We start from the raw sequence: 27,996 nt of genomic DNA, 5'->3' as shown, positions 1-27,996 counted from the left end.
ATTTGGCTTCAGGACCATCAGGCAGGATGTGCAGACACTGAAGGCATCAGTGTCTTTCTCTGTGTCCCCAGCATGTCAACCAAAGCAATGTTACCAAATCAAAGGAGCCTTCACCTCATGTCACCTGGGGCTGGGTGAGCAATCGTATCCTGTATCTAAACTCACAACTAAATACAGACACTTGGCCAGACTGCCGTTTGAAAGGGTCAAACCCCTCATCCTGATTGGGGAAGACCACCCCACCTAATCACACCAACCGAACAAGTGAGGTTGGGGCCTCCAGGTGGGCCAGCAGCCATCTGCACAAGACTGGGCTGGACCCTGCAGGAAAGCAATCTCCAGCCAAGACAATGTAAGTTGACTATAACGGAGCCCCAGAACACAGAGCTCAGGAGAAGGATGGAGAAACACTGGCAGGAGGCCACCAAGATACAATGCCCCAGAGACCCAGAGTGTGCCACCACTGGCAGTAAGGAGATCAACTGCTGCAGCAAAGATGTCATGAAAGGCAAGTCTCCACCAAAAAAAACCCTGAACCTAATCGGGGTGTCAAGAGACCAAGGTTTCTCCCCCACAGTTCCCTGCAGTGGCCAGTGAAGTCAAACTGTGCATCTGTACCTGAAAGGGGCAAGTCAAAGGACAGAAAGCCCACCTCCTTTTAATGTCCTGTCAGTAGAAACTCAACCTGCACCTGAAATAAGCCCTTACCTCTCCCAGAGAAAGTTCATCCTTGAAAATGTAATGATTAGTCGCCAGAATCAAGATCCTTGGTGGTCTAAAACTTGAGTTATTGGTAAAATAACAGCAGGTTGGTGGTCATTTTGAAAAACAATGGCTGCCATGGTCACAGGACAAATCTAAATAGTACCACTGTATTTCTCATCTTTTAAAATGTATGATTAGTCGCCAAAATCAAGATCCTAGGTGGTCTAAAACTTGAGTTATTGTAAAATAACAGCAGGTGGCGGCCATTTTGAAAAAAGAAATGGCTGCTATGGTCACAGGACAAATCTAAATATTACCAATGTACCCCACATCCTTGAAAATGTATGATTAGTCACCAGAATCAAGATCCTAGGTGGTGTAGAACTTGAGTTATTGTAAAATAACAGCAGGTGGCGGCCATTTTGAAAAATGGCTGCCATGGTCACAGGGAAAGTCTAAATTGTACCACTGTATCCCTCATCCTTGAAAATGAGGTCTTAGTCACCAGAATCAAGATCCTAGGTGGTGTAGAACTTGAGTTATTGTAAAATAACATCAGGTGGCGGCTCTTTTGTAATATGGCTGCCATGGTCACCACGAGACAAATCTGTGATGGCCCCATAGCCAAAAATGTTCCTTAAGGCATGCTCTAACTGTGTGCCAAATTAGAATACTGCCCATTATTCAAAAACAATAATTTTATTGTTTTAGGAACACTTTTGTCAACTCCGTCAGATACACGTCAACTCCGTCAGACACAAAATCTGACGGAGTTGACGTCTGACGGAGTTGACAAAATGGCATTTGTTTTCATCTTAACCCTCTTTAGTACAATGTAGCCATTTTGTTTTTGCTTAATTTTGTTAGCTAAACCTAACCCCTAAACTAAAATAATAAACATTATTTTGGAATTCTTAACAAAGATCATAAAAATGTGCTGACGGAGTTGACATGTAAAAGCTGTGACCACATTGTTATCAACATTGTTTGTTTAAAATATCAAACAATTGAATGCTTGTCAGACCAGGTACTCCACTGTTGCAACAAATATAAATGGGACTTGGAAAAGGAGTCTTCAGGCTAAATCTGTCGACAATATTTTTTGATTAATTTAAGACTTTAAAAAAACCTGACGGAGTTGACGGAGACGTGGGACGAACATTTGATATGAGATATTTAATAGAAAATATAAATTAAAATTAACTGTGTATATTATTTGCTATGTTGTTGACAATCTACTTTAATTTACTATGTATATTTATGTGATTGTGACAGTATTAGACACTTTTTTGGCAGTTTGAAATTGTGGCCACTAGCTGGGGACAGGCTAAATACAGGCCTTTTTGGGTACAGGGCCTGCTTTTAACTAATTCAGATGGAATATGAAAACAATTATAATGAAATTAAGGGCATAATAATACACAACTGTATTACACTTAACTTTGCAAGTGCTTTTATTTTTATGAATTAATTTATTTTTTACATAAAATAAGGCTCTTATGTGTGGGACATGTTTTTTCCACTTTTGTCCCTCATCTCAAGAATGAGTGATATATTGGTTCTCCATTTGTTTAATTTTCTCAAATCTATCAAATCTATGATGCTCGAAATGGTTTCAAGATTTTGTGTTCTGTATTTTGGTACAAAGCATTGGTCAACACTTTAACAATAATCAGTGGTCTAGATCTCTAGCAAAATCATCAGTGGTCTAGATCTCGAGCAAAATCGTGATCGGACCCAAAAATGTGGCATTGGTCCATGACTTTAGATCCGTCACATTAGAGGCCACATCCCTGTAACAAATGCACAGATTCAGTCAAAACAACTGCTAGTGAAAAGAGGAACAAAGCCCTATATGGGAGACCAAAATAGACTTTCACATCCCCTTGCACCTGTGGTGGCTGAGAAAATCTCTTGCACTGTTGCGTGGTCAAATACATGATGGGTGTTTCATGCATGATGTCACAAGATGTCACGAGACGTGACCATATATGGAGACGTGATGTCACGAGGCTTGACCATATATGGAGGTGTGGGTGACGGACGGACGGGATATGCAGGTTTTCATAGTAACCTACGGTCGCATGTTTTTGCATGTAATAAAACAGGTTGTAATCATGTTTATACATGGGATGAATTGAATGCATTTTTAAAAGATGAAAACACCAGCATTACTTGATGAATATCTACTCTGACCGTTCATAAATTAACTCGTATCAGATTGCCGTATGACGTCAATACCAGAGCCTCTTAAATCACATTAGCACTCTTTAGGAGTGCATTTCCGAATGCATCCCATGTGCATGGCATAAAGCAAAATAAAATTTCATGATTGAACCATTTTGTTTATTAGAATTCATTTTAGGTATTATCGTTCTAAACCTATGTTCTTGCTGTTCTTGCAACATACAGCCGAGCCGACCAGTTGAAGAGTTCAGTCAGAAGGCAAGCTCTGTCTACCGAGCAATCTTCATTCCTACTCTCACCATGAAGTATGGGTCATGACCGATACTTCATGGTGAGAGTAGGAACAAAGATTGCTGGTGGCCGAAATTAGTTTTCTCAGACGGGTGGCTGACATCTTCCTTAGAGATAGGGGGAGTAATTTCAGTCACCCAAGAGACTTGGAGTAGAACCGCTTCTCCTACGATTGGAAAGGAGCCAGCGTAGATGGTTCGGGCATCTATTACGGATGCCTCCCGAGCGTCTCCCTAGGGAGGTCACACTGGGTTTAGCAGACCTCCTGGCAGACCAAGGACCAGATGGGGGAATTATATCTCCACACTGGCCTGGGAACGCCTCGGGATTCCTCCCCAACCCGATTGCAGCAGTGCAATTAATTGGTTCAGATCCACAAAAGGCTAAGCTGAAACCAAACAATACATTTTCTTTCCCTGAAGTGGGAACCAAAGTGGCCGTGTCACTATTCAGGTTGGAAGATGCAAATGTGATATAATAAATCATCGTAAAAAATAAAGAACAGAACCAGTTCTAGAACCAAGGTTCTTTTGGTGGAAATGGGGCCTTTGAGGCAGGGGTCTGACCTGCTCCAACTTGGTCCTTGGAACATTTTGCTGGTGAAACAGTAGGATGGAATCGGTCTGTCCCTTCATGACTGCCTCTGCAGCACTGTAAACCGGAGACAGGAGATTACACAGTCAAAGGTGATAAGTAAGTGATAATGTTTTGTTAAAATTAAGTGATAAATAGCTCTATATTCTGACAGTAATCATTGCTATAGAGCAGGGGTTCTCAAACTTTTTTGGTACCCCTTGGAGGAGAGTACCCCCTCATCCTCACATTTACGTCATCTTGTCCCTAACACAAACCAATGCCATTAACAATAAAGAGAATTTAATGTTTGTTTTGTCACCGTTGGTTTTTACATCACCATTACATCACCATATCAACATGAGTTAGACTTTAATATTAGCGCCCCTCACGTCACACATGTGTGAGTTTTTGTTTACTTCGGAGCTGGAGAGATGGGGAGTGAACAAACACTCTATCTGCCAATCAGAAAGATAATGTAAGCAAAATGTCTCACTTGTTGGCTAGGCTGGTTGTGAAAACATAGACCACTTGCTGGGAGTGTTGTGAGGCCTCGGACCTCAGCCCAGGTCCCACTCCACGTGCCATGGTTGGAGCCCCGGATTCAGACACAGCCCCCGCTGAGGAGCGACCCCCCGACAGGCTCTGGATGGAAGCGGACAGCACGCGCTCACCTGAGAGAGAACATCCAAATCAACACTCACTACATTCTCTACTGGTTTCATACGTGGGCGTCTAGGGGCCCCCAGGGGTCCTTGACGGGGTTCCAGGGGGTCCCCAGCTAAATGATTGATAGCTACAGTAGGAACCAAATTTACAGGATTTTACAAGGTAGATTAGGTAGCCTGGTTTCCTGCGTTCCATTAATTTGTTTTGTCACATAAATTCACGGAATGTAGCGAATCAGGCTGCAGGAAACCAGGCCCAAAGATGTAAATATATCTCATGTGCATATCTTTGCTGTCAGGGAGAAACCTATATCTCCAGATTACAGCGTTTCTTTTGTTTTTTTTTCATAAATTAACGTCATCATACAAGCGTGTCGGACAAAAGTAGCAAAAATTGCAATCTGCTATTTTCACTATATAAAATGTTTTAAGATAATGATAATAATAATAAAGCTGGGGGAGAATCACTGCGTTATCCAACAATGTTCAGATCGTCTGTCTTCTAAACTTTGAGAGCCACATTAACAAATTGTTCAGACATGTTATTTCATCAGCTCTGGGATATATCCTGTGGCACGATCAGATAAATATTACGTCAATGACCGGAGACCCCCAGGGATCTATACTGTGTGGCCTCCCCCCCTCCTCTACTCCATATCTCTTGATCGATCATAGCTCACAGCACACATCGCATTGTAAGGAACACGTTTTTTGTAGATCAATCTACTATTTTTGGAAATACGACTTAACACCCGCATTAATTTCTACTTGCAAAAAATAGATTTCAACCTTACTACTACTTTGTACTACTAGCACTGACACTAAAAAAGATGTTAAAAAAAATAAAAAAATTAAGTTTGATGAAAAATGTATAATAATTATATAATAATTATATAATATAATAAATTAATAATTTACATTTGGGGGATATCTTTCACAATAATGAATAAAACATGTTCTAGACATTCTAATGATCACAAAAAAACATATATTACAATTATTTTACCTACTTTTATTAGGGTAAAGGTCAAAAGTTTTAGGTTAAAAAATGTTCAAAATTGCACAGAGTCCAAACATTTTTTATTTGTGTGAATTTCAGCCTCTGTGGGGGGTATTTATATGCAAATATCATGACTAATGGCATTGAATTGGCATTGCAATGAACATCACTGATGACATTTAGGTGAAAAAAGAACAGAAAAAAATAATAATAATTTAGTAATTAATTAAAATAAAATTGTAGCTAAAAAGCAACTCTGGGTGCTAGAAGGTTAAAGAAGTAGTTCATGCAAAAAATACAAAAATTATTTATTTCAGTTACCAGTTATCAGTTACACACCCCATGAAGCTTTGAATTCATGGAAATTAATTTTAGATTTTGTCGCATTCCTGAGCCAATAATTTGGTCATCAATCAACCGGAGACTCCAACAGTTATCAAATGATTGGCTCAGGAATGCAACAACAAAAACATCTCCATGAATTCGTCATGGGAAGTGTAATTGATAGAAAATAAGTCAACTACTCCTTTAAGTGGTTAATTCATATTTGTGTAAGTTTGGGTCCAGGGATCTCGGGCTGAAAGATTTTGAGATCCATGTTCTTTACTCCTGTGGTAACTTGAGCACTTGAGCCCTGCAGGGATTTATATTTTGGGGTTGAATGAACAACCAAAAAATAGCAGCTCAGAACAATGGCAGATCAGCTATTTTTGGTTTTGGTGTAGATGGAAAAAAAGCAGTCCAAGTACAACTTATTTATTATACACAAATTGTTTTTATGTTGCCATGCAGCTGCAGTGCCAAAGCAAATCTCTCATGTGTTTGACTCTGATACATTCAAGTTGCAATATCCAAACACTAGATGGAGCTAGAGTACACTAAAGGCAATTCACCAGTAAGGATAATCAAGCCTCTGGTGTGTAGATAATATAACCTGCTCCAGCTGAGGACAAAAAAACCTTACAGAGAGCCAGTTATTAGTGTGGGCAACCAGACTATTTTTATTAGTGTGAATGCCCTAACAGGGCAACCACAGTATTGTTATTGTAAATGAGGATACTTTGGCACACTACTCCTCCCACAGTTTTTGCCATATGTCAAATATGCCATATGTCAAATCGACCGGCTTCATCGGGAATCGTGTGCTTGTATTTTGCTAAGAGATCCATTGTATAGTTTAATTTATATTGTGACTGAGTTGCTGTGATAGGAGAAGGATATCAAATGGAACACAACCACCCTAAAGACTAATCATTGTGTATTCCTGCACTATACCTGCATCGAGTGATCTTGGTACATAGAATTTGTTCTATTGAAGATTCTGACCTTCAAATGTACATAATTTTTGTTTTGATTGTATTGCTGTATTGTTGTATTGTTCTTTCTGCTTTGGCAATGTAAACTTATGTTTTCTCATGCCAATAAAGCCCTTTGAATTGAATTGAATTAATATTAATTAATTAGTTCTCCATAGACTTATAATGGGGAAATCTAAGACTAAAAAAAAAAAAATCAAAAAAAAAATCCCTTGGAGACCATAAGCGCCATATTTACAAGACTTGGGGGGGAGGTTCATAATAATTATGAAAATTAATTGAAAAGGAATTACATCAGTCGGCCTCATGGTGGCGCTATAACAGCCCACTTTACGTTTTTCCCCATTACTCTTGAACCGTAAGTCGTAAAATCTAAATTTATTTTTACATGTCGCGTTTGTCGCAAAAACATGATTTTTGGGGGATAAATCCCCTCCGAATTACTTACGCATGATCACAGGGGTGACGTGACATTGTAATTGGCTGGCAACATTAGTGGGAGGGGCCTATGTAAGAGACTGCGGCAACCACACTTTGCAATTTTCCAAAATTGTGACTTTTCTAGTTATTGTTATTATTATTAAATAAAATGTGGACAATGGGGACAGTGTACAGTATGTGACCCTCACACTGTCAATAAAGTGTTCCCAAGTGCGACTCAGAAAGGCATTATTTGTGTCATTCATGTTGTCACCACAGAGGGAGTGACAATGATGCCATTGTCTCTGGATTATGGCCGCGAGTTCTTTGATCAGAGGCCAGGCTCTTCTGCCCTGCATGGTTGCTAGTAGTAACACTGCATAATAAACCACCATAAAATAAATAATAATATCTGATATTTGTTTCAGCTATTTATTACAACTACAGCATGTGCTGAGCATGAGCACTGCTTTAACCTGTGACACATATTTGTGGTCCTATTTTTAGAATTTGCACGAGTGGAATACATTAGCCTACGCATTTACTCCCACGTGCAACTTGATTTGTATGTGTAAGATTGTGCGCAGCATCGCAGTACTTTGGGGAGTCTGAAGCACTATTACTATTACTCTTATCAGGCAATATTGAGATCGTCAAGTATTTACATTATGGAAATATACACAGTGTTGCACAGAAGCTGTGGCAATCTAAAAGTGTGACACCAGCAACAAGATCTGAACAAATGACCTCATTCTGAAACACGAAAGTGTTTTCAAAGAGAAATCAAAACATTTAGCCAATATTAACAGAAAGTCAATAATGACATGATTGACACATGACTCCCCCTGGCGTAACTATTCTGGGGTCGCTATTCCGACGTTACTAACCCCACCCCTAACCATAACAGCACGTGGAAGCCACGGGTGAGTCTTAACCGGCCACGTATGTCAGACTAACGGGATGTGGGACTAATGCTGTTCAGCTTGGAAAAGTTTGGTGTTGTTTGCTACTAGCTCCTTCCGCCTCAGTGATGTCTCCTAATTCTAACTCCTTGGAGCACGAAGAAGAGACTTGGGATGGTCGACAGCTGCAAAATGACGGAATGACTTCTACTTCCGGTTGGAGTGAGTGAGGATAGAGGAGCTATAGTCTGAATGACTTCTACTTCCGGTTGGAGTGAGTGAGGATAGAGGAGCTATAGTCTATAGTGAGTGAGGATAGAGGAGATATAGTGAGTGAGGATATAGTCTATAGTGAGTGAGGATAGAGGAGCTATAGTGAGTGAGGAAATAGTCTATAGTGAGTGAGGATAGAGGAGCTATAGTCTATAGTGAGTGATGATAGAGGAGCTATAGTCTATAGTCTATAGTGAGTGAGGATAGAGGAGATATAGTGAGTGAGGATATAGTCTATAGTGAGTGAGGATAGAGGAGCTATAGTGAGTGAGGAAATAGTCTATAGTGAGTGAGGATAGAGGAGCTATAGTGAGTGATGATATAGTCTATAGTGAGTGAGGATAGAGTAGCTATAGTGAGTGAGGATATAGTCTATAGTGAGTGAGGATAGAGGAGCTATAGTGAGTGATGATATAGTCTATAGTGAGTGAGGATAGAGGAGCTATAGTGAGTGAGGATATAGTCTATAGTGAGTGAGGATAGAGGAGCTATAGTCTCGTAGAGGATAGAGGAGCTATCATCTATAGACTATAGAGCTATAGTCTTGTGAGCCAGACAAGCCTCCCACAATTCTCTAATTCTTCCCTGGTGCACGGAAGCTCTGAAAATGATCAGAGGATAAAGCAGAATCCCAGTCGTGCAGAAATGTCCCTTCGTTCTCGGATTTCGGGAGGTGTAGTTCCAGACTCTCTATAGCATTCAGAGATTGTGAAATAGTTATCTGGCTACACGAGACTAGGGGAGCTATAGGACAGAGCATGATAAGGACAGATGCAGCCATAGGCTCCAACATAACAGACTACAGAGGACGGCCTTGAATAGAATAAAATAAAATAAATCAGGCTCCCCACTTCGGCGAGGTCTGACTGCAGATGAAAATATGCACCAACCAAGTGGACTATCTAAGTATCTATTCCCAGTGACTCACAACCACCAGCGGCTCAGAACCCCCCGCCGTTTTGGGCCGACCGTTGGTAAACGTACGGTCTGGTGCAACTGAAAGTCCTTGGTCTTTAATTTAAATAGGCAAATCTTTGATGTGTGCTTCAGATGAACGTTCAGTTAGAAAACGTGTATGTCCAAAAACTATACTTAAACTCAGGAAATGAAAACGAAAAGAACCAGTGTTCCAATGGGTCGACTAAAGTCAATACTTTTCATTGGTTCAATATTTATATACCGGTACCATTTTTATCTCTGAACACACCAATCTCAACAGTAATTTACAGACACGTTTGGTTCCTACAGTATCTATCAGTCATTTAGCTGGGGACCCCCTGGAACCCCCTCAAGTACCCCTGGGGACCCCCTGGAACCCCCTCAAGGACCCCACATTAAGGACCAGTGGTGTAGCTGTACTCACGGTGGGAGGCAGCGTGGGCCTTGTCCTCGTCATCTTCAGTGTCGGCTCCGGAGCACCATTCATCCCCGCTGTACGGCTGCTTCTTCTCCAGGACGCAGCGCCGCTTACTGCGCATCACACCCTCTGTAGGACCATGCATGCACACACACGGGCACACACATACGCACACACGTACGCACACGTGCACACACGTGAGCACACACGTACACACACGTGAGCACACAAGTACACGCACACACACACACACGCGCGCACACACACACACACACACACACGTTTGTATCACTGCTGTTGTGCGCATACATTTTCAAATAATTCAATAATTGAGAAGTACATTTTTTAAACATATTTATTGCATTTTCTAAATAAATCAGTGAATCGACTAAAATATATAAATAGATTTGTTTATAATCGATAAAATGTATTATTTCCGCACAGTGCTTCCAATTTTTTGTTCAAAGGGGAATCCAAGCCAATAGAAACTGCAGGCTTTCTATTCCTGAAAAGTTGCAGTGCGAAAATGGAAGCAATCGTTCTCACGATAATAAAAATCTAAATATATATATATATATATATATATGTTTAAAAAAGAATCTGCCAGTGACGATGTCACTGGTGGACGGTTATCTGAACGGGTGCAGGTCTTTTTTCCGACAGCATATTGATCCGAAACCTCAATCCTAACCTAACCCTAACCACAAGCACGGGAGCAGCGCATGTCGGACCATCGCTTTTTCGCATCGCTGCGGATCGGGAATGCTGTCGGAAAAAAGGCCGCCTCCCTATCTGAACTGCCCACAGCCCTCCTAAAATGCCAACATGGCCACCGTGTGAATGTGGTCTATAGCAGCTGTTTTGCAGGCCCCGTTGCTGCCATTTCTGGCCCCAGTTGTTGGGAGAGAAGTCTACCTTCTAATAAGCATATCAGATAACCTGGAGTAACAGAATACCAGAGGGACAAACTGTCACAGTACAGAGACAAGATGACAGCCACAACTATTCTTCCATCGGCCCATAGAGGGCTCTCAAACTCTGGCTCTGTATTGCCTTTTAACCACTTCAACCCTATATTGCATAATTGTATGCAAGTACCCCAGGGGTCTATAATAAGGACACTAATTTTCCCTCATCTACACCATATGGCTTTGCCGAAAATAGCTGATCTACAAGCTCACAATGCGTCATCTATTAGCTCCAAATAGTAAAGTAAGTGTTAAATAGCTCTATATTCTGATAGTATTGCTATAGAGTGTTTGTTCAGTAGCAGGAATCTCCACATCTCCTAGCTCCTCTGGTCCATAGCCTTAAGACTCTTCCGCCTTAAGGCTATGGAACTCTCCATTACCTGCAGCCGCATAACATGCAGCACAGTCTCTCTCGACTTCTACAAAAATACAAAAAACGATTTAGCTATTCACCAATACAGTTTTGTGAAAAAAGCCTACTTTCCTCAGTGGATGCACTCTGAGCCCCCCACCTCATAGAAAGAAGAATTCTGGCAAAAAATTGCATTTTATACACCGGAAGAAAAAATACTTTTAGTTACTCCACTGCGCCCTCTACAGATATTGCCAAGAGAAAATCCTATTGACTAGATTTTTCTTCCGGTGAAAAACACGTCGTGTAGTGGGGGCTCAGAGTGCGTCCACTACTAAGGGAAAGTAGGCTTTTTTCATCACAAAACCGTCTTTGTATTGGTGAGTAGCGAATCGTGTTAAAGAAAATGAGCAGAAATGTTTGAGCCGTTATATATTCCATTGAAGCTGATAAATGGGTACACTCTCCTGATTAGTTGAAATTGGCAAACCACCTGAAATGGATTGAAGGGGAGACCTCCGTTACTGAACAAACACTGTATACTAGCAATTATTTATAGGAGATTAATCGGCAAGCACATCGGTATCGGACGATTTGAGTTGTTTTTAGATTAATCCGGCATCGATTCGATTATGTCTTTACAGATAAACAAGCCCAAAGTAACAGCTTGAACAGATCTACAAGCTTATATAAAGGTATTTAAATTAAATCTGACTTGCCTGCAATGCAGATACCCGGCCTGTTACATGTACTTTTCAGAATGGACAAAATTATTGTATTTTTTCAATACAGAATGAGATCATATCGACATCGGTAATATCAGTTATCGGCCATAACAGCAATTAATTATATCGGATATCGATATCGGCCAAAATGTCTCATCGGCACATCCCTACTAGCAATGATTACTAAAGCACATTGTGCTTTAAACTTTTAACAAAAACATATCCGTTACAATTAAAGCATTGTTATATCAACATTGATCAAATCTGAGGGAAGAGCCTGAGGGGAGCTCTTTCTTTGTCCAAACTGGATAGTATCTTCTGTCATAGTATCGGCTCTATAGTATGCTGTATGTGTAGTGTATATTAGTTTATATGTATGTAGTGTTGATCCGTTTTCGTCAGTTACTGGGAAAACGCTCTAATATCGGAATCAGTTACATAAAAATCCCACATCTGTCAAGGTCAAGAGGGGACAGACAAGCATACAGTACAAATACGGGCGTTTTGTTGCGATACCGAGCTGACCTTTGGTTTCTTCATCCTCTTTTACGGTGTTCCCCAGCTGACATCAGCAAGTTAGCCGTCCATCCCACCCCACCCTCTCTGCTATAATACCTCATTTAGCCGTCTCTCCTAACAATGGGCCCTCTTCCCCCGGTGCAGGGGGCCAAGTGCCTGTCAAGTAAGTGGGTGGTGTGTGTGTGTGTGTGTGTGTGTGTGTGTGTAGGGCAGGGGGTGACTTGCATTTCATTTGAATGTGTGTCTGTTTGTTTTCCTACGGGCAGAAATTAGATCACAGAGGGAGAGAGAGAGAGGGAGAGAGAGAGAGAGAGGGAGAGAGAGAGAGAGAGAGAGAGAGAGAGAGAGAGAGAATGGAGCCAGAGGAGAATTCCCTTCAAAGGATCCGCCCTGGCTTTCTCTCTCTCTCTTTCTCTTTCTCTCTCTCTCTCTCTCTCTCTCTCTTTCTCACTCTGTTTCGGCTTTCTCTCTCTCTCTCGCTCTCTCTCTTTTTCCCGCGCTCTCTTTCTCTCTCTCTCTCTCCAACTATCAATTATTTCCATAGTGATTATTCTAACGAGGATGATTAATCGATACATCAAATGCATTTCTTTGTATAATAAAAACAAAAACTTTGTTACATTATAAATCAATGAGAAAATATTCTAGAAATCAACTCAATGTATTAGTCTGATTGACCACTTAGGCCCTATTGGATGCTTGAATTGAGTAATACAATGATGTCATGCAAAAACACAGACAAGATCCCATTGTTTTAGTATCGTCTCTGTCGGGTGGAAACCTCATATCTCTGCTGTCGGGAAGAAACCACCTAACTCCAAAATGTACATTTTTCGAAAATGAAGAAAAGCTTTTATTTTGAAAACAAAGCCTCATCAAAGTTGGTGTTGTGACTTTATATATTGTCAATTACTTGCATGAGAGGGGGAGGGTGGTTGAGTTAGCTGTTTTAACAGGACTACTGCGTAACCCACGTTCCCCGATATTTAATCAAATATTCTACGCTGCCTAGATCGTTTTACCTTTGCAGCATACGCCAAAGTATTTGCGCTTTTGATCTGTGAAAAAACGCTAGTAAACACTCCCAGCATTTGTTATTGAGCCGACCAAAAAGCCACTTCCTTGATCCGGGACACAGACAAAGAGCAAAGCGAGCCAAGATTGTCTCTACCCCCTCGTTCACTTGCATTGGGTTCAATTTCCCAGAAGCCCTAGCAGCCCAGAGCATGGGTTGATTTCCGGTTTCGTCATCATAACGTGACGGCCTCGTCACCAGGTCTGCGACAAAGCCGCAGTTTATTTTTAATTATTAAAATATGGCGAATTAAATTTAGGGTCGACTGAATGCTACCAGAACAGCTATGACGTGCTACAGACACTGCTGAAGCTATGCATCAAAAAGAAAAGAAAGAAGACAGCGTGGGGGAAAGTCCTGATGCCTGGCCTGAAAGGCATTTCGGCAAAGAGGACAAAAACAAGTTCGGATTTTATTAATTTCTTCCTGTCCGTGGCGTGCGCTCACTCCACTCGACTTCCTGCTGGAGGTGGTGAAGGCGTTGTGATCGTGTGTTGCTGGTAAAGATCGGGCCTGATATGAGGGAGCAAAGGAAGTGAAGCCGTATCCCGTATGTATGCAGAGCCCCATTATGTCTGTGCATCCCTGACCTCACACATCACATCCTTTCTTAGAAAGAAAGCCTGGTGGGAAAGTGTTGAACAGTGGATCGAAGTAGGGTTTGGATCCGGAACCGCATTCCAACATTGAGGAACCAGAATCGGTTTCATCACATTTGGAACTGTTTTTTTTTGTTTGTTTGTATTTTAACTTAACACATTTAGTACATAACACGTCCTGAAACGTCATAAGGATTGGAACCGAGAGGTGCCTTAGACGTCTGTGGACGTCCTAGCGACGTCCAAACGACGCGGGGCGAGATAATAATATTCAGAATAATTACTTCTTTTTTTTTTGGCATTTCGCTTTTCGCTTGCCGTATGCTAACGCTCTGTGAAACTATTAGCTTGTCATTGACTCCCATGTTAGCGCGGCGGAAAGAATGACTCGTATCTCCTGATCCAGGGCGCTCTCCGTGGTGATGAATGGATCGATATGCTGGCGCTGCGTTTCTGCTCCTCATCCGTCTCTCCCGCAAAATATGAACTCTTTTTGTAGCATATATAAATATATTAAGATGATCGGAGATTGAGATGGCACTTTGTCAGTCAACTTTTTTAAGAAAGTATTTCCGGTTCATGGCTTTCAAAATGGAAGCGATCACTACTCTGGCGATTACTCCGGCGCAAGCAGCGCCTTTATTTTGATGCAGTTCCGGTACTAAATGTGTTAAGTACCACCATAACTGAGTTGCAGACCTGTAATGTTCCATTTGGAACCCCCTAAACTGCCTAAAGTAACCCAGCGGACGGACGCACGCAAGCACGCACGCACCATTATTGAAATGTTCGCCCATATCCCAACATTAACAGCTTGAATGTAGAATATTTATTAAAAAATGTTCCAACGTCACGTGTTGATACTTTTGAAAGCTTCCCCAGAAAACACTGATATAATTCGCAGCCTTCATCATCCCAAAAGGCTTTTTCTGGCTTTTTTATTTCTTTTTCAGCATAATTATTATAACATAAAATATCTGCTAAAACCGATATATTATTTAACCGATATATTGGTTGAAGGCCAATATCGGCCGATACCGATGTGTTTGCCGATTAATCTCCCATCACACTTCTACTGTGAATCAAACATAGAGGCAAGTAACGTTACACAACATATCTCAAACAATGTTTTTTATACACTTCTCTTCCAAATGAGCTGATATAAATCGTTAAATTTGGTAGTTTGGGGGTTTTTTGGGCTTGTTTCTAAAATGTAGTTGCTTATTTGAGCATACTTCCTAATGTTGTTAAATTATACGTTGTTAAGGACCCACAGATTAATATGCATTTCTCCGCAACCCCCCCCCCCCCCCCATTCTTTCGTGCCAGGGACCACCATACTATAGATTTGTGTATTTAAATGTAAAAACATTCCACATTTGTAACATTTTGTTCCAAAAGTTATTTGAAAATTGCTGATCTACAAGTGATGTGACGCGTTGTGAGCCTGTAGTAGATCGGCCATTTTCAAATGGATGTGTGTATGTGTGTGTGTGTGTGTGTGTGTGTGTGTGTGTGTGTGTGTGTGTGTGTGCGTGTGCGGTCATGTCACTCTCACCTCCTTTGGCATCGGGCTCCAAGCCGCCGGCATTGACGGCATCCCTCGGTTCACAGGAAGAGGAGTCGATGGAGACGCTTCTCTCCCGCTTGGATTTGGTTTTGAGCATCCCCCCGCCGCCCCCCGCGCTGCCAGCGCCACCGCCGCTAGCCAACTGGCCGACGACGGCCGCCTTCAGCGCGGGGTTGGCCGCCGAGGAGGAGATGGGGTTGCTTTTGACATGGCTCCCGGCGGCCCCTCCCCCGCCTCCCTTGGGCCCCGGTGGATGTCCCGGACCCCCACCCTGAGAGCCCTGCTGCAGCTGCTGCTGAGCCTGCTGCTGACTCACGCTGGGGATGTGGGATCGGCCTTGGTCGCTGCTGGTCACCGCCTTGCCATGATTGGCCAGTTTATTGTCCGGGTGCATTTGATTGGCTGTTGGATTTGGGAAGGTTGTGGGGTGTGGTATGGAGAGGTATCTGTGGGGGGTCCTTGTGGGTGGAGCTCAACGCTGATCACAGCTGACGCTGATTGGAAGAGAAAAAGAGTCGGAGTCAGTTAACCATTTAACTGACCTCATTTATTTGAGGGAGGGGGGGGGGGGATGTCCCGGATACATATCAATTTGTGTATCCTTGACATGAAAAATTTTGAGAACCAATGCTCTGCTCTGATTATGGTGAATGTGATGCTTTCGGTTGCCAAATGTCACCCGAAAGCATAAAAGTGACATAAAAATGACAAAAATAAAATATGTTGCGGAGCACCTCTGCAGACTGCAAACCTCTGGAAAGATGAATGGTTGCTGAGGTTTCATCATATGTTGCATACTATAATGCTGATGAAGCACCAGACTACACATTAACTTCCTTGTTTACATGTTGTGCCCATGCTGTCGGCACAACATGTAAAATGGCAAATCCTCAAAACTCCTGAGACACGTACTGTAGTGCGATGCGTCATTCGTCACTTGTCGGAAAGCATAACATGACCCCTGTGTACAGTAAGAACCTTCACTCTGCAGACTTAAAGCGCAAATAACATGCATTTTAAAACTGATTTTAATATCTAATATCATATTGTCCATGTCCATCAAAGTTATTTCTAATGGTTTGAGCCTCAATCACCACTCTGATATAACCAGCCCTTGTCATTTCTTTCTGGACTTTGAAAGCAGTTTTAGCTGCAATACCACAATGTCCTGAGGTGGTGGGGGTGCTGATATGCAGATTATTTAATATTTGAGTCATTATAATACTGATGCTAGATAAAACCAGGCTTGTTTCCATTCCATGCCAGCTTGGAAAATCAACAATTGTGGACATTGTAAACAAAGTAGAAATGCAAATTTGAAACTGAAGACTGAAGAAGGAGGAAATATACAAAGTAGGGTGACATTGATGACATCACGATGAGACCAAAATCAGTTGAGCTGTTCCTGAGAGCAATTTCCATTAAAGCACCTATATGATATGAAAGCCTGATTGTTCAAAATTGGTTATTTGTGGGGAGAGAAAACACATATGGGAGCCCCAAAAACATATAGTTATAGCTCCTTTAAGGCACCAAAAAAGATTGGCTATTTTTGGTATTTTTTAACTATTGTTCTAGACTGTGGTTCAGAACTATTGTTCTAGACTGTGGTACAGAACTATTGTTCTAGACTGTGGTTCAGAACTATTGTTCTAGACTGTGGTTCAGAACTATTGTTCTAGACTGTGGTTCAGAACTATTGTTCTAGACTGTGGTTCAGAACTACTGTTCTAGACTGTGGTTCAGAACTATTGTTCTAGACTATGGTTCAGAACTACTGTTCTAGACTGTGGTTCAGAACTATTGTTCTAGACTGTGGTTCAGAACTACTGTTCTAGACTGTGGTTCAGAACTATTGCTGTAGACTGTGGTTCAGAACTACTGTTCTAGACTGTGGTTCAGAACTATTGTTCTAGAGTTGGGGATGAGGCCTCACCTCATCTCACCCGGTGGACGCAGGACGGACGCAGGGCCATGCTGCTGCTGTGGAGGACGCGTCACTGACCACATGCTGCTGACCTGCAGGGGGACACAGGAGGCAGCACGGTTAAGGATGGAGTGAAATGAAAAATACCCTTTTCACACTTTTAGAGCACATCCGTGGTCATCATATGGGCATACGCAACAATAGATGCCAAAACAATGGGAACATTTCCATCTTTTTGTATTGTTTATATCAAAAGTTGATCAAAGTTATAACTTGAGACGGGAATTGTCCCTCTAGAGTAAAACGTTTTCTAAAATAAAACAAAATACAAAATAAAATACTTAAGGCATATAATGCCTATAATGGTGATGTAAAACAAACATTAAACGCCATTAACAATAAAGAGACAATATGACATAAACGACACATCATGACCTTCATTGTCAATGCGTCATTGTCAATGCGTCAACAAACTTTGAACTAAAGACAAACATTAAACCTGTGTATAGGAGAGACTTGCGCCCCTCAAAAACTAAAACGTAACCAAACATGTGTGACCAAGACAAATCTGAGTAGACAAGAAGAAGAGAAGAAGAGAAGCTACCACACGCACACACACACACACACACACACACACACACACACACACACACACACACTTTCCAAAAAAAAGGAAGAAAAGTTAAACATTAGATGCAACTGTCCCTTTAAGGGTGAAGGAGAGCCATCAGAGGTGAAGCAGCGGGCCCTCCCCCTCTCTCCCAGGCCGCTTGCAAACCACAAAAACTCCACCACACACATTCCACTACTACACTATCTCTAGCAATACCTGTCTCGCTCTCTCGCTCTCTCTCTCTCTCATACTTACTCACAGTTTCGCTCTGAGGGTTCCAGTCCGAAGCAACGGAAAGCGCCCGCCGCCCAGCACTTACTCACGGCTGTGTTTAGTGCAAACTCGTTTGGAAAAAGAAAGAAAGAAAAAACTAGAAAGAAAAAAACATCAAACTAGTTTAACCACTTGGTTGACAGAGGTCCCCCAGGGCTCTATAATAGGTCTGCTTAGTATTCTCCTCGACACCAAATAGATTCAGCAAAAAAACAAAAACAAAAAAAAACATGCAGCTTAATAGTCTATTTTTGACGAATGATCGTCTCCCAGAATAGGTAAGGTATGCTATAGGGTTCATGTGGTAAACCACTTAATCTCTATAAACTTTGTTAACCAGGGTTAGGTCACCCCTCTATACGTAGTCCCCTTTTCGCTCTACACTAGTGATATTACACTGGCAGCCCGCAGGCCAAATCTCACCCCAGCTGAGCTTTCTTGTGGCCTGGAACACATTCCATATTCATTCCATATTCCAATGTAAAAATAGATGTAAAGAAATATATATTATTGGATGGTTGGTTGTACAAGTTGACCATTTTGAAGGACACAGACAAATGGGTGGAACGGGTACTCTGACACGGGTACAACGGGTATTGCATAGCCGGGTGGGGCATGGATCTCCAACTTCCATCATTCATCAACTCAGTTCTCTACAGCCGGGCACCAGTCTAGTGACACTAATGGCACAAAATATTTTTCAGATCCAATACATCCTTGAGTGAGTTGAGCTATGCAAAACAGACATCTTAATTTGGTCTGACTTTCATTGTTTTCAAGGGAAAAAAGCAAATATCTCTCTCTCAACTCTCTGCCTTTCAATTACCCTACTTCAGGGCAAAAACAAATACATTATGTCATTGATTAGTGAAGTGGTTAACTTGTTTTTTTGTTTTTTTTTACTATCCTTGATGGACATGGTGAGCTTCATCTCTGGATGGATTTCATATTCTACAGATGAAGTAGCTCTCTTGTGTCAAGTATTTTTCTTTAATGACTGATCCATATACCGATCAAAGACAATGCGTCCCTCATAATAGTGTTTGTTAAATGCATCCTGAAGATCTGCCAGCTTCAGCATGGTTGATGCCTTCTTCATACTCTGAAGAACACCCATGGCGTCAACTATCAGAACTTTGACAGACTGTGGGATACCTGGAAAATCTTCCTACATCAGATCAGGCTGTGGGATACCTGGAAGATCATCCTACATCAGATCAGGCTGTGGGACAACTTCAAGAGGCTCTGCCATGGCATCTTCTACTGCATGCATCAGACTGGCTTTGTCTGTGGGAATGTACCATCAACAGCACACAGAGAACAGGGAACTATTGACATCTCATTTTGTCATTTTGTCCCACACCGAGACTTGATATAGAGATCAATCCTTCTGAAACAAACTCCTCAAAGTAAAGCACATACTTTTCAAAAACACTGAATGATTTAGCTATTAATGGTGTCGTTGTCACGGTCTTGTGGCCCCAGACTCATTGTCATTTTACAATTGTGGCCCTCTTTTCTTGTGGATCAACTACTTCCGCTATATTGTAAATTATTAAATATGTCAGTGATTTATTTGTATTATTTAAGTGCACAAATGCAATTTGTGATTACGAAGCCTTAAAAGGCAAATTGTTTGCCTCACAGCTGATCCTGTGCTCTATTCCTGCTGGGGACACTGTGGGGGCTGGGGGCATGTTCTCTCCTCTGCGTCATCAGTGACCATACCCTGAGTGGGGTTGGCAAAAGGAGTGTGCAGAGTTTGTATGTTGTCCCTGTGTCCCCTACGGTAGGAATCCTCACAAAAACATGCAGTAATCCTGGTCTCTAAAACTGCCTCCCTCTGGCCAGCCGGAGCACCTGATGGAGGGGAAAGGAACTGGTTGGAATAATGTGTTCCTTACTTCCTTCCACGCGCTATGCCCAACTGGGGAAACCCTCCCCGTCAGTTGAAAAGATTGACGGACTCCTCATGCATTGAAGAAAACATGAGGTCAGTCTGTTGCTCTCCCCGGGTTGGCAGAGGGAGTGTGCCCAGGATTCCACTAGACAATTGACAAAAAATGGTTTACAAAATATCGTGGGATAAAAATGTATTAAAAACAAATTGTTATTGTTTTCTTCACTGGACCATTCTCACATGAAATCTATTTTTAGTTTTTTTGTGAAAAAACTAAAAATTAAAAAAAAAAGTACCTCAAGTACTGGCAATGTATTGCTGTACTGCAATATATTTTGATGATAAATATTTTTTATATTGGGTAAAATATACCTGTGTTTAGTGATGGTGTAACAAACAATATGTTTAAACCTATGGAATTGTTTAATTTCATTTAATTTAAACAAAACAGTCGACCCACAAGCTCACAACGGGCCCGTAAACCAGCTATTTTAGCCATATGTTTTGTTTACCCTTATGACATGGCCGGAACAACTACATTACACTGATTGTGCGATGGCACTGAAATGATCAGAATTGCACAGGCGAGTGGATTTAGGCTGATTAGACCCACTGTCAGAGCCTGATCAGAGCCTTTTGTAGTGGTTCTGGAGAACCGTGGGTCCGACCGACTCGATACCAGGCACTGCACTCCCTGCGGGGGTGTGGATTGCGTGTGTCGAATTTGAAGTCGGTGAGGCAAACGGTTCTCAAGTTACTTGCATTACAACCGTACACACACACACACACACACACACACACACACACACACACACACACACGCAGAGGCGTGGCGCATTTAGAGTAGGATGGTCTACGGCACACACTCGCACACATGTCGACTGATAATAGTAGGTTGTGTGTATTTAGACGAAAACTAAATCATGTCTGCTTTAGTGGATGATTGTGTAATTAAACTGGATTTATGAATGACCAATGTAATTAAACCAGATTAATTCCTTAATCCCTTTAACTGTGACCCAATAGGCCAGGAAGCATGCAGCCCGGAAGCAGGACGTTGTCTGGCTCTGGGGCAACATGGCCTATAAAACGAAACCAGCGACCAGCGTTACGAACCGGTTGTAAATTATGAGATTATTAGATTATTAATCTAAACAAGAGGATGAATGAATAGACGTTTGTAAGAATTGCAGGAAGGATATTGTCTTTTTCGGGTAGAAAACCTCATATATGTTCAAAACTGCTAATTTGCAGGATTCAAATCCAAGAGTGTTGCCAGAAATAAGCTAAGTAACCTCCAAAAACCAGGCAAGCAACTGTGGGAAAAAAACCAATACAAGTTTTGCTGGAAATAAGCAGACTTGGCAACCCTGGAGTAGACTAGGTCGTGACTGGTCGCGTACATTTCACACCTAGATGTTACTCAGTATCTCTATGCTGACAGCAATATGTTTTATTCTTATTTTTTTATAACTTATTGTGTAGTCTGTAATGTTATAAAAGGCTTGATCAAATTATATTACTCAAACGTCCCCAGAATAATATTTGGAAGACACCTTTAGCATTTCTCAAATCAACAATAACATGAACATACATAATGATCTAGAGATATTTACTTAAAACTGTTTTAAGAGAGACTAGTCCTTACCAGTTCAAAGATAGATCATAGCAAGCAAAGCACTGTTTCTCTCTCTCACACACACACACACACACACACACACACACACACACACACACACACACACGCGCACACACTTAAGTCAGAGGGCACAAATGGAACCAAATAATGGACCTGTGGTATACCAGTCCGTCCATGTATTCACCCTCTCTCTTGCTGTTGGAGTTAGAAAAACATTTTTAAGCCCCCGCCAACCGCACCTATTGACCATTGCTGTGGCCACAGCATAGACACACACACACACACACACACACACACACACACACACACACACACACACACACACACACACACACACACACACACACACACACACACACTTTTTTTTTTAGGGCTTTCACTTCTAGTGATTCTTACTAGTTGCCTACTTTACTAGTCGACTAGTTGTTTAACTACTCATTATGTAATAATGACACAGTGAGAGGAGTTTTGGATAGCAGCAGCAAAAACAAAAACCCCATGTGCAGTGAGATCACATCACAGCAACAACAACAGCAGCAGCATTTCACCTTTCCTAAACCTCATCCATTTTAGCTGCTACAATAATAAATAAAAAACTGGTATCCACCATGTTGATCAATAACACAAGGCTATACTCTGTAGCTGGCATCTCGTTATTGTTTTGCGTTAAGGAAGACTATAATGCATCAACGGCAATGTGTGGAAAGGATGCAGCCTTATTCCATGACTATCCCTGGGAAAAGACAAGTTCGCTTGCCTTGGACTGTTGGCTGGAAGCTAGCCATGCAGAAGCTAACCTGGCTACCTGTTGAAACAGTGAAACACCTTGTTACGTGACACGCAGTGGGTTTTCAATGCCACCGTTTTTGGACCGCATCTTCTGTGACATACTGCCATATGATACCATTGAACAACAAACAGGTTTAGCCACCGTTTCAGTGCTCTGTTGTCGATGTGCCCGCCGTTTGTTTACGCTAATATTGTGTCCATAGAAGACTAATGCCCGTCACACTAGGAAAATCATAATGGTCTATTCAACTCTGTGATACGGTATACTGGCTAGGTATGGAGACAAGCTCTACTACAGAGTAAAATCCTTGGTAGACTGGAACCTACATGGATCCGTACACTGAGTTAAATGAACACTGAGGACTTTACGGTGTACTACAACATTCTTATTCTGGGTTCAAGTCCAGAACTGCAAGCTGATGCCCTCTTGACACAACACCTGTCTGTGTCCATCACACACACACACACACACACACACACACACACACACACACACACACACACACACACACACATTTTAACCTTTGCAACAAAAGTGTGTGTGTGTGTGTGTGTGTGTGTGTGTGTGTGTGTGTGTGTGTGTGTGTGTGAGAGATATTGCAACTCAAACTGAATTGAATCGTCGTGATCAGCATGGCTCTCTCTCTCTCTCTCTAGTGCTGTAGAAGCGTCTATCCTGCGCGGGGTGTTGTGTTGTGTGGTCCTGTGTTCTTCAGGCCTTTCAGGTCTCGACAAGACAACAACCGCACAAGTAGGCCATACACGGCCTCCAAAGGCATTGGCAGTCGCGCCCGGCAGCCGGCCAAAACTAGAGTTCTCAACAGGCCCGAAAATTAAGGCACGGCCCTACCTGGGGCCTATCTGGGCTGGCCCGAGGCACCGTCTGGCCTTAATAATTAGCAGGCGTAAAGCCCTACCCGGCTCGAAAACGTAAATATTCTTTTAAAGGGCATTACAGGTTTATTGATGTAATGTATGTATTTTGTTGCAATGTTTGTCCCAGACCAAGGACCACAATGAAAACAACATTCTTTGCATGATGTCTAACAAAAGAAGATCAGATCTTGAAGATCAGCTATTTTAACCGAGTCCCGGCCTCACGGGAAGACATCAAATTATTATTTTTGGCCTTGAGCAAAGACGTTTTGTTCAAATTTCAATACTTGCAGCAGGGAGTGTCGGGCGGGAGGAGTAGGACAGAATCTCTACATCCTCCTGGTGGGGGCTCCTCGCTTTAAGTGGTTAATGTGAAATACATCTCTGATGACTTAAGAAAAAACGTAATCACAGGGAGTGAGTGAGTAAGCCCAGGTTATCCCTCCCCCAAAATGCTCACTCACCTACACACAGGTGAAGAATAAACAGAAACGCACGCACACACACCTGAAATTAGTCATTAACCAGCGCCGGCTCCGGTCAACACAGATAGAGCCTTGTGCAGCGAGCGAGGACTATCTATCAGTCATTAACCCAACACGACGGGGACAGACAGAGACATGCCTGTCTCTCTCCTGTTGACAAAATGTGTGACTCACTCCCTCAACACAAGGCGGGGGCTGTCAAATCGTATGGGTGTTTATGTGTGTGTGTGTGTGTGTGTGTGTGTGTGTGTGTGTGTGTGTGTCTGTGTGTGTGTGTGTGTGTGTGTGTGTGGCCGGTCTGCCGTAGAGGGAATCCCAGGTCTGCAAGATAAAGTAGAGCGGACGCCTAGGCTCCCCCATGTCACTGGTTCGATTCCCGATCCCGATGACATTTTAACTGTGTCTCTCTCCCTATTTCCTGTCTATCTACCTATACTATCAGTAAAGGCAGTAAAAGCAAAATTAATATCTAAAAAATAAAATCACACCCATGTGAACCGAGTTATGGAATCCCTCTCTGCTGTGCACTCTCTGGTGCGCGCAGCACAGCTCAGGGCTGATGTGTGCTCTCACTTGAGCTGATCCACGCAGCAGACACAGAACATGTCCCCACACAAAAACACTGAGGTAAACTTGTTGTTTGATCACATTAAGCATAACGTGCCACCGAAAAATAGCTTCCCATAGCTTATTATTTTTGGCCGAGGAGCGGTGTGTGTCTACATCCAACAGAACACATCTCCCATCTGCCCAAGGCAGACTGCGTTTCACTGCTGGATGCAAGGGGTTGGGCTACGTAGAGGTGATGTCACCCACGTGCCTTCCTGCCTTCCCAAGTGAAGCCTGACTTATCCTGAAAAGCAGGAGGGGGTTCTTGTTTGCAGGGCAGTCGGGGGGGCTGGGACAGTGTATGATTTTTGTCCCACACTGTGGTCAGAAAGCAGCGGAGAAACGCATTGGGTACAAGGGAAATGGGGGTCCTTTTTGTCACAGTCCATTTGTGCATACATGAAACTATCCCAATGCATTCATTCATCTCATCCTAAGTATTAGGAGCAGTGTGCAAGTGCAATTAAAGGGACAGTTCACTTTCAAATGTGTGGGTCATTCAAATTTTTGGCTTTGGCTTTTGTGAGCTCGTTGCTTGATTCAGTATTTATATATTTGATATTGATTTTATCAGACACACCCCCTTCCTATACAAACCCAATGTAACTTTAAACTTAAAAAATCACACCCGTGTGAAGTGAGTGGTGTGGGGGTTCCCGGGGGGGTCTAGTCTTTCAGACTAGGATTAACCCACAGAGGGAAAAAAAGATGAGCCTGCAAAATGGTATTGGTTTGGCCGATATATCTCCCATTATTATTACTTTTATTTTTTACGACTTCTGTACTGATGCAGCTGATATTTGTTTTCTCTAGAAAGTTCTCAGATACACAAATGTATTATTATTATTATTATTATTTGTGCTTGTTTCAATCAAAATACTGTATGGTTCAAAACATCAGTGGTAGGTAGGACTCTCAAAATCAGGATCAGCATCAGACCTAAAAATCTGACATCGGTCTGGCCCTAAAAAGAATAAAACAATGAAGGTTAAGTAAGGGCATCCTACATCTGGTTCTGAAACCAAAGCTGGCAATATATGTGTTCACTATGACAGCACTATATGCAAGTACAAGTAAATAACAGTGCTCGCCAAGGAGAAACTATTTGCCTGGCAACGTACCAGCGATGGCTCGCCTAATTTATAAAAGCTATCATTCGGTTGACAGTCAGAACCATAAGCGCAGAGTCACAATGCACACACACACACACACACACACACACACACACACACACACACTTTTTTTATATGTATAATAATACAGTAGCATAAGTGGCAGTGTTGGAGTAGAAGAAGTAGTCTGATTGTTTTTTTGTAAAAGTAGCACAATATAGAAATGGTGGCACGCCCTGCATTCAAAATTGTACTTACAGTGCCAAAGTAAAAGTATCTAAATATTTCAATAGCCAATGCATACAAAATTGTAAGTAAAGCTGTGTAAAGTAATGTATTGAAAAATGGACATACTCGATTAAAGTAAAAGTACCTCAGAATTGACTTTGAGTATCTGCCGATACCGATTTTTCCGGATTCGAGATTTATATTTTTATAGAATACTTATGCCATATCACAGTCACAGACATTATCCAGTCGAATATCATGATATGGATATATAGTATTGATACTGGGGATGTCCCAATCACGTTTTTTTTGCTCCCAATCCAATTCCGATCATTAGAAAGTGACGTGATCGGCCCCCGATTTCCATTTATGTGATCGGATAGGGACAACCTTACTCAGAATACTACTTGAGTACAAGATTTGACAGAATGCTCTTGGTTACTTTACCACCACTGCATAAAGGGTCCAATTAAGTCCAATATTATTATCCATATTCTAACTTTTGTGTTTTTTCGGAAATCAAATACTTGATCATACTACAGCGTCACACAAAAATCTAAATTAGCAGAACTCTGATACATTTGCTATTTTGGAATTTACTGAAAGGAAAAAGTTTTGGACATATGACCTTACCACCCGACAGAGACGATAACCACTTGCAATTAGGGATTAGGTCAAAATAATGGATTAAATCATTTATGATGAAAGAAAACTTGACTATTAAAACATAGAATTTGGTCGAATTATCAAATAATCGCTATCAATAGAAGCTGCAGTAGTATAATAGACTTAAATTTTTGTCGGTCATGCACATCCATAGCAAAATGACACATCCATGACGAAATTATTCAAACAAAACCTGCACACGCACGCACACATACAGTACACACACACACGCACACACAAGCACACACACGCCGTCTTAAGGCCCAAACCGCACCAATGATTTGCCATGTACCCTCCTTGTAACCAAACGGTTGCGAGTTGTTGCAAGTGTAACCATTATCCCCAATGGCAGTTGCAAGGATTTGCTTTGGTGTGACATGTCTTTAAAACTGTTTTGTTGCACTTGCAGTTTGGGCCTAAAACACAGAATAAGAAGATTTTGGGGGGGTCCTCAGAGGACAGTGAAGTGACAATGTAAGGACTTTTAAGACCATTCTTAATGAACAAACTAACTGTCCATTAACCAAACCTGTAACCAAATTGTCAAATAATATAAGAAAGAGGCAAACATTTGAAAATAGCCAATCTACAAGATCTCAAGCTCTTTTCACAATATTTATCTGTTGAAATATTATTATTTGTTGAGTCAAACAAAATTTAATGTAGGGGTAATGAAAGGTTTGAGAACCACTGCCTGAGAGGGTGATAGAAAACAAAACAAACCTGGGCTGCCTGAGACGTGCCACCAGACACCCCAAAGGAAAGGTGATAAACCACACAGATCAACTATGCACACATCTAGGTTGTCCTTGTTTCAGTAAGTAACTAATGACCGTTAACAAGCCTCACGAAGCCTGACCACAAACACCACTCTAGCCAAACTCCAATCCTCACATTTCCACCTTTCCACTGCAAGACCTGACAGACAGACAGACAGACACAGACACCTGTCACCAGCAGACTATGGGCGAGTGCTGGTGCTTTGGAATGGGGGGTCAGATCAACATATGGAATGAATTCTGTACTGGCCACATATGGAGCGTGTCTTGAGTGTACAGGGTTTGATGAGGTCAGATCAAAATATGGAATGTCAGAACAGGTCAGCTCCATATATGGAGATCTAAGGGTGACAGCGGGGGCAGTGTCTTGAGTGTACAGGGTTTGAATGCCAATCAAAAAAGTGTCCATTTGGTCAGTGCAAAAGCATGAGAAGTGAAAGTGCTCTGAGCAAAAACAAACTGTACAAAGACCCCCCGCCCTAGGAATGTCAGAGTCTTTGAAACATCTATTACCTAATGCCTTCTAAATCAGTCGTTTTACATTTGGGGGTCCTTGGTACGAAAACATTTGAGATGTATTTGGTTGTGGCAGGGACC

At 41.9% G+C, this 27,996-nt stretch overlaps 1 protein-coding gene across 1 annotated transcript in view; it reads right to left on the bottom strand.

Annotated features, from left to right (window-relative positions):
* Positions 1-27,996, bottom strand: part of bcl9l (bcl9 like) — a 56,338-nt gene that overhangs the window by 12,880 nt on the left and 15,462 nt on the right. Inside the window, exons 2-6 of the mRNA XM_080772849.1 lie at positions 17,440-17,522; positions 15,492-15,997; positions 9,699-9,821; positions 4,253-4,430; positions 3,750-3,834 (exon numbers count right to left, since the gene is read on the bottom strand). Of these exons, the coding sequence (XP_080628975.1) occupies positions 3,750-3,834; positions 4,253-4,430; positions 9,699-9,821; positions 15,492-15,897 (792 nt within the window). The 5' untranslated portion in view covers positions 15,898-15,997; positions 17,440-17,522. The remainder of the gene's footprint in view (positions 1-3,749; positions 3,835-4,252; positions 4,431-9,698; positions 9,822-15,491; positions 15,998-17,439; positions 17,523-27,996) is intronic.

The sequence above is a fragment of the Protomyctophum bolini genome, assembly GCF_963924005.1.
Source record: "Protomyctophum bolini genome assembly, chromosome: 9".
NCBI classification, from domain to species: Eukaryota; Metazoa; Chordata; class Actinopteri; order Myctophiformes; family Myctophidae; genus Protomyctophum; species Protomyctophum bolini.
This window is presented reverse-complemented; position numbering and strand designations above follow the sequence as displayed.